This window comes from Lemur catta, chromosome 14 (assembly GCF_020740605.2).
Source record: "Lemur catta isolate mLemCat1 chromosome 14, mLemCat1.pri, whole genome shotgun sequence".
NCBI lineage: Eukaryota > Metazoa > Chordata > Mammalia > Primates > Lemuridae > Lemur > Lemur catta.
This window is the reverse complement of record NC_059141.1, coordinates 11,574,789-11,583,129: the sequence shown is the minus strand read 5'-3', so window position 1 is coordinate 11,583,129 and position 8,341 is coordinate 11,574,789. Positions and strand designations below refer to the sequence as shown.

Sequence of the window (8,341 nt, the reverse complement as noted above, 5' to 3'; positions counted from 1 at the left end):
TTTAATGTGAAACTATTGGTGCTTTTTTAATAAGTTGTGGTGAGGAGAGTTCAAATCACAGCATAACAGAACTTGTTTAAGTGAATTAATGCAGTCTATAGCTAGTATATCATATAGCAGTATTACCCAGTTAAGGAAAAATACAGTTGAAAAACATTACATTTTAATTCCCCATGAGTCAACTGTAAAATCATCACGGGGAGAACATGGAAATAGTTAAGCATAACGAACCTACAGAAAGATAATTACCTCCAAATTTAGGAAGTACATTTACCTGCCTACCAACCTCTTCAAGCCTATGCTTAGCACACGTGCAAAAGTACAATACAACTACTGCAATTATTACTATCATTTTCTTTTGCCCTTAGGTGAGAAACACCTGACAGCTACATGCTGAGCCATGCTAACAAAACTAAACCTTTCACTTTCTTTAATAGTAAAATTACCATTACTGAATCATTGTCATAAAAAGTGCATTCAAGTACATTACTACTTATTTTAAATAAACACCAATTTTGAAACAATCAACTTTGAAAAGCTGCATAAGTTAAAAAAAAAAAAATCCCTGATTACATTTCTATTTATTCACTGTGGTGGCCTGAAACACTGTATTTTTAGAGACTAACTACCACTTAATTTCTTTAAAAAAAAAACACACACACACACAAACAAACCTGTGTAATACAGAACAGCAGTGAAGCAAGAAAAATATGTGCTTGTCACTTATCTTCACTGTACACAAGAACTGTGATAAAATATGGTACTTGTGCCTCATTAGTACATGGAAAAACACAATTAACTCATAGCGTAGAGCACATGGTTTACCAAGATATTACTGTTAAATTCAAGGTTTGTACTTTCACCTCAATTCTGTATTCAGGCCACCAGAGCATCCCCACTGAGGTCCTTGGGAGGCTTTGGACACAATCAATAGCATGTATTTTTCATCCAATAGTTAACAATCTGTGTAATTAATATCGACTATGGGACTACCAGTTTGATGCCAGCTCCTGAGTTTGAAGCTTATCCCAGTCTACCCCAGAAAATAACTTGTATGCCACAGTACCCAACAATTTCCATGCTGCTGCAGTTTCTTCATCAAAAGAGGATCAGACTCAAAACAGAAGCTTCTTTGGGGGCTTTTAAAATCACGTTAGGCTGGTCAGTTTTGTTTATCCAATTATTCACAAGCACCTCGAACTTTCAGCATTCCATATGATGACTGGTATGCACACTTCCTAAAAAGACATCAATATCTGAATGTTGTATAACTTTCTAAAAGAAGTCATACTTAATACGGTAACTAGGAAAAATCTTACCCCTATAAAGATCAGAAAACAAAACTACTTAGAATGTGTATTTTTCTAAACAGCATATTTACATTTACAGTTGCTGCTTACAAAAGTGACACCAGAAAGAACCTGCGTTTTGAATGCAGTGACCAGAACAGAGTGTCTATAGCCCTTGCCAATACACCAAAACTAATCACGTGCTTATTGAAAAGGACTTCCAAACTGTCAGCCTTCTGGTTTACAGATCAGCAGTTGGAGCTGTCTGTCTCTCTCATTTTTTCAACGCTGTCTTCTTTGTGTTCTGGTTTAATTTCGCCTTCATCTTCCTTGTGTTGAGTTGGATCTTTTTCAATGACCTGGTCTTTGGTTTGGGGTTCATGTGTGGAAACAGGATCTAAAACTACAACTGGTTCAGCTTGTTTTTCACCATCAATGTATTTTCTCCTGCATCCAATGCTACTGGGAGGCCTATGGGATGAAGAGGTAAACAAAAAAGTAAAAAGCAGAGAGAAAACAGTTGTCTTTCATATTCCTGGATTCAGACCAATAAAAAACCCAAAATGTGCTAAGTCTAATCAACATGCACACAGTAGTCTTTGAGATGCCAGCCATTTAAAAGAAAAATGAAGCTATCAGATTACATAATAAGAGCACAAGGCCAGAAGAAAGAAGGCAGAGAAGTCAGAGCAATTAACTACAGAAGTATTAAAAAGCCGAATGCACCTACCTGCTTAATTGCATCTCTTCTCAGGAAGCGCAAAGCTCATGGACACACTGCGCATTCCTCCTCACCGTCTGCAGCCCAGCCCCTGTCCTGCCCTAGTTTAGCTGAAAGGAGCCAGTTTACCCCCCACTCCCTCGTGTCCCTGGATACAGCTGGTTGCAGGTCTGCCCTAAAGAGTCTGCACGGACAAGGGGAAATAAATCCCCCCTGGTCACTGACGGACAGTGAGAGCTGCTGCCACTACTGACCAGCAGAGACCTGGTCAGACCTGAGGAGGGCAGGAGAGGAGCAAGGGCAGATGGGAGAGTCAGAGAACAAGCTGAAATGCTAAATCACCGTAAACTTTTCTAAAAAGGAGAATCAGGTTTCTTGAGAAATTTCTTAATTGAATTTCAGAGGCAATTTCTTTTTCCACAGAAGCCTCCTTTCTTCTCTTCTGATGCAAGAAGCTATTGCTTCTCAGGCTGAATGAGTGACAATTTCCTTGTGGAAACAGAGATACTCCTGAAACATTTTCTCCTGCCATGTGCTGGGCAATGAGGCTGTCCGCACCCGGTCCTCTCAGCAGTCATGGTCAGAACCCACCCTCTGAAGGTGCTGGGCTGCTGACTTGCTGCCTGAGGGCTGAGCCAGCTGCAGTGGGCAGGAGTGGGGCTCTTGGACTTTTCTGGTCTTCCTGGCTAATGCTAGGATCAGGCCTTTTTGTCCCAGAGAAGTGACAGCTAACCATGACCCAACACATCGCCACCCTACCTCTGGATGTCCCAACCAGTACTAGGGGGCTGCTGGCCAGCGTCTGCCCAGTGCCCTGCCAGCACCTCACCAGGAGTTCGTTTCCACTATTCCCTGACCCCTCAGCAGGTCAGATCGCTGGTAGACACTCTTACCACCTAGCACTCTCCCTTGTTGGACTTTGCACAGTTAATTAGTTGTTTCTTATCTCTCTCTTCCAGTACCATGTACACATCCGTGAGGCAGGGACTGTTTAGCTTTGTTCATAAATCCATCCCCAGAACCTAGCGCAGATCCATTTGTGGAGTAAACGAATGAGCAAATACTAACAAATTGTGAAAGGCTCAGAATGAATGGGGAGAAACCGCGGTTTTGGTGTGAGCAGGTCTGGAGGCCTCTCTTGTTCAACAAAAACAATGATGAACTACTGGAAGAAAGTGGCCTGCACAACCCAGTCACAGACACAAAACACTCAAACCCAATGACCACACTGTTATATCATTACATGATTAGTACAAGATTTGTCCAAATGCTTGAAGATCACTCCCTCTGGCTACCGGGTTAACTATGTGACTTGGTCATCATCATAAGTGACTAACACATAACTCTGTCTTCCTGAGAGGTGGTAAAGATAAAGAGGAGCGCAGGACGACAGGCTGTACTGTGCTGTAGTGAGGACAGATTCCTTTATTTTTGCCTAAACATGGCAATGCCCTGTTCACTTGGAAGCACGACACTGTCCATCCACGCTGGCCAGATTTCTCAAGACATCTGTTCCAATGCCTTGGGAATCAGTATGGGACATATTAATAGTTTCCCCAGTGATACCTGTTTTGACTTTCTTTGACTCAGGCAACATCTAAAAGCCTGTGATCGGAGAAATAGAACCACTAGGAGTGATATAAAGGATTTATCGTGGGAATTGGAGCTTAGACAATGGAGGGCACTAGTCAAGCATCTACATAAGTCTGCTACCCTTGCATCTAATGTTGGGCCTGTGGTCAGTTTTCCTGGCAGTTGGGAGGGAAGATGGCTGTAAAGTAGCAGAAGCCCAGGACAAATGAGAGCTCCATCCATCTCTCACGAGCAATCCTGATGACACAGAAATCCTGCAGGATATGCTAGAGCCTTCCACATGGAGCTGCACATGCATGCACCTGGCCCAGGATTTGGAGAAGCTGGAGGAGTTGTTGAGGGGAGCTGGAGACACTGTGGGTCAGCCACTGCCACGTGCCAATCAGGTGAGTCAGCACATCAGCAACATTGTGCATGAGCTATAACAGAGCCTGCTCTACATGCACCTTCAGAGGGTTAAAAAAAATTTTTTTTTAAATCTACTTCACTTCTGCCTTCTGAATCTCATGTAAATTTCTCTTATGGTAAACGTGAAACTGGAAACAAATGGGTAAGGGACTTTTAGGAAATGAAGTTGCAGCATAGCTGAGGTTACAGGGCAAGCCCTAACAAAGCATGCAGGTTAAGTCACAGGTCTGGCTTTACATCTTGGGGCTGAGCCCGCTGCTTTACAAGCTAGCCAGTCTGCTCTGAGCATGCAAAGGAAGTACTTATCTCACTCTAGGTGAGCAACTTCCATCAACCCATACTAACCTTCATCATTTCTGGAGAACTGACATGGATGTTTCCATGCCCATGTATGCCTGCAGGTGAAGGGGAGGTGAACACATCCTAGAAAAAGCTTCCTTCATCAGCTAGGGGCTAAAAACTTCCAGGAGTGTTCTCTGGGCTCCACAGGACAATAAATGGATGTTGATTGAACTGAAAACTCAGAAACCTTGTATTGTCAGGCTGAAAGTGTCCTGGAATTGTCTCAATCCAAAGAACTTTTCGTCTGTCCTGAAGTAAGCTTCTCAACTGCAGATTAATCTATTATTAAGTCACTGGTAGGCTACAATTTGAGAACCCCTTTGTTGATTATCACTGAACTAGGCACAGTGGGCAATTTCTCTGAATCTATGCACTGAGGGAGAGTAATTGGTTTCTCAAGGATAATGACCACTGCCTTGGCATCCCAATGGGCAGGCGGAAAGGGACTACGGCAATCATCTCGTCTGACCTGTCCTTTCACGGAGAAGGACGATGGGGCGTGGAGAGAAGAGCCTGGCCTAAAACCACACAGCTCATCAGTGGCAGAACCGGAACAAGAGCTGGCAGCTCCTGTCCCCCGTTCCTGCTTTTTCCATGACACCAAGCTATTTCCCAAAGGTATCTTCTCCTAGAAACGTGAAAATGATACTACAGGCTAATTTGGGCATGTTTAGTGATTTCTTTCTTTTTGAATCCTCATTTCCATCTGCATCTTCCAGATCTGTAAATATAAAGTCCATCCCTTCAAGCTATCCCTTGGTTTTTTTCCCCTCTGTGGTTTGTAGCTCCTCCTGGTTTGGTATCACTAGATCCGTTCCTGGCTCCCACAAGGAGCTGCATGAGGCTCCTTCTGAAATGAGAAGCCTTTCTCCTAGGCCTCACTCTATCTCCACTCCCATCCTATGGGAAGAGCAGAGCCCTATCAGTGATGTGCTCTCTCACGGTGGCAGGTTCTAGAGGGTTAAATCTGAAGCATCTCCCCAAGGTAGAAATCCCAGAAGCTCAAATGCAACAGTTCAATAGGAATTGTAATATACTATTATTCTGTTCCATTTTTCTACTTTAATGCAACATCTAAGTACAATGACCACAAATAATTTAAAGTCAGCACTTGAAAAAGTAATAGCAACCTTTCTCCTGCATGCTACAAAATCTGCAAGTAAAACTTAAATTTTATAGGTGATAAGACAACTAAAATCATGGGATATTCAGGCTGAGAGGGATCACTGATATGAGCTAATCTAACCTCTTCATTCGTCAGATGAAGCCTCCAAGGAAGAGTAAGGTTAAATGCTTTGTCCACCAGCACATGACTTAATAATAGCAGATACAGGACTAAAATTTTGGAATCTTGATTTCCTGTCCAATATTATTTTCTTGCCACAACATACTAGTAGTCATTTATGATCAAGTCAAAGAGATATTTTTCATGGGTCATTTAAGATCATATGCTCAAAGGCTATTTCAAGACAAAAACAAAAAGCAAAATAAAAGCTAGGAGAAACATACCAATCTACACCACTCTACAAAACCTGATGCCCAAGTACAACTTGGGTACGCTTTTAGAAAGCAGCTACTGTTCCCCAACTGCAGGAGAGCCCAAATGTGGGGCCTGGGCAGGTAGGACCTCTTACTGGTAAAAGGAAAGACCTGACTCCAAATCGAACTGGTGGTACCAGAAGAATCAGAACAATTGCAAATGGCTATGCCAAAGCTGAACTTTATAAAGGGACTCAGTGATTTCTCAGACTATGTTACAAGAGATGAAAGCACAGCATTCTAATTTTTAAAAAGCACATCATTGTTTGCATTCAATGAAATTCCTTTCAAAATCAACTTTCCACGTTCCAATTATATTCAACAACATTCTAGCTAACATTTCAGCTGCAATTCAAATTAACTAATGCCCAAAAGAGCCCTAATCGAAGTAGTTCGGAGCTCAATTGAATACAATCAAAGCTCATGAAATGAAGGGGGAAATGCTTATTTCATGCAAATTCTGCATATCACTCAAGCTTAATTTTACTGATAATATAAAGGTGGGACATTTTGAACATTACAGTGAATGAAACTTTTAAGCGGTGAGAGTTATTTTATAAAATGCTACCTCTGAAAAGCTGATTGCCAAACAGTATAAAAATGGTTTGAGGCATAAATGCCAAGTTCATTTCTATTTCACTTCAGAGGTAACTATCTTTCAAATCGCAACAGCTGGACTATTTAACACAATCTGGTGAATCAAAGTATAGTTCTTCTCTGGTCTCCCAGTGGGACGTCTGCATTAGTCTGTGGCAGCCATCCAACAAATGACGCACAGCCGGACGGTCTGAACTCTGTTTCATTTACAATAAAAGTGGATAAAACCACAATCATATTTACCACCTTCAAGGACAGAAAACGGAAAGATTTAAATTTGTCTTTATAAAGTAGTTTCCTGGGAAAACTCCAAAGAGGAAGTTGGTTTTATATTTTCTCTAGTGTAAAAATAAGAAGTCTTACTTTTTTTTTTTTTAAGCCCTTTACACAGTTACTACAGCAGTGAACAGTAGTGGCGTTACAGCAGAGGTAGTTTTTATTGTTTCTTCTGGAAACACTGCTTTTCAAGAGCTTTTAATTTACTTGTCCAAAACTTCACAAAATAAAGTTTCAAACGTAGGGTGAAACTTTCTATATTATTACCAATTCTAATACTTCTCTTAAATATAATGAAAATAGAACAAAGCTCAGTTCTTTTGGCTTTGCGCATTTTTTTTTTTTTAACTCCATTTTGGCTCAAAGAATATATTAGTTTGTCTTTGGGGTATTCTTCTATTTGAGGGAAAAATAGATTTGATTTTTAATTATAAAAAATAACATTGGTAAACAACAGAATACCACCGTGCTTGAAAATCTGACATCAGCCTTCTAGATGCTGATTTTTCCTCAAGATTAGCAAGAGTTCCTTTTTAACACAGGTTAACAATGGCTGGGCAAAGACCTGTGTCCACGCTCAGCAATACTCTCTTTGGTTGAGTAACTACAGCACAGGCATCCTGTGGACAGCTCACCCCAGATCACAACGCCACGCTACAAAGCCTCTCGTGTACGACGGACTGGGGACATTTACAGATTCCAAAATACACCAACACAAGGAGGCTCGGGAAACTGGACCATTCTCGCTGGCAAAAACAACACTGATAATGTGTGAACTACGACTGATTTTAGCTCAGCCAAAGATTCTGAAATGTGTGTGATACTTTTCTTGGGCTAGTTTTTCTTTTTCTTTTTTCTTTTTTTTTTTTTAGCATTTTGTAATTCTGCACAACATTAAGTCACCATGGAAAATCCATTCAGATCCCAGATATTAAAAGCTGAGTGTTATTTACAAGAAATATTTTAAGAGAGAGTCTTCCACAAAATTCATCATATATAACACTGGCTTCTTAAAACAAGCTGCTATTCTAAGTTTTGAGAATAATATTTTAAAAAATATTTTAAGTTTTTCTTTCAATTTACTATGTGATATTCTTTCAAAATTTTCTTTTAAGATAGGAAATCACAAAAAAATCCATTTGCTACTCTTCATATAGTTATGACATAATAAAGCATATTTCAAATGAAATACATTTATCAGGTTTCAGAAGTTAGGTCAGTTTATCAATAGATCTGAAATGGAATTTAAGTTTTAGTCAGCTACTTTTATTTGAATAAATAAAAAAACTCTCCTCTACTCCACTATACATAAATAAAAAGAAACATAACACTGTAGAGACTATTGTAAAATGGTTTAAAAAAAACCCTACGAGGTACCAAAAGCAACTTGGTTCTCTATGCAGAAATAATATATTTTATACAAAGTCTCTTAAAATCATAGGTGCTTGCAACCCAAAGCAAATGTTAGAAGGCAATTAATTCTTTGAAGAATTGAGAATTACTCAGCAGCATTGTAACAGTAATTTTGAGATTTACTCAACAGCATTTTAACAGTCATTTTTTACACTAGGAGTAA

At 40.1% G+C, this 8,341-nt stretch overlaps 1 protein-coding gene across 3 annotated transcripts in view; it reads right to left on the bottom strand.

Moving 5' to 3' along the window:
* SHTN1 (shootin 1) overlaps positions 1–8,341 on the bottom strand; it is a 97,859-nt gene continuing 89,518 nt past the window's right edge. For 2 of the 3 annotated variants that reach the window (XM_045569056.1, XM_045569054.1), the window contains one exon: positions 1–1,760. In XM_045569056.1, coding sequence (XP_045425012.1) covers positions 1,749–1,760 — 12 coding nt within the window. In that variant the 3' untranslated portion in view covers positions 1–1,748. The remainder of the gene's footprint in view (positions 1,761–8,341) is intronic. The other variant, XM_045569055.1, reaches the window with a different exon arrangement.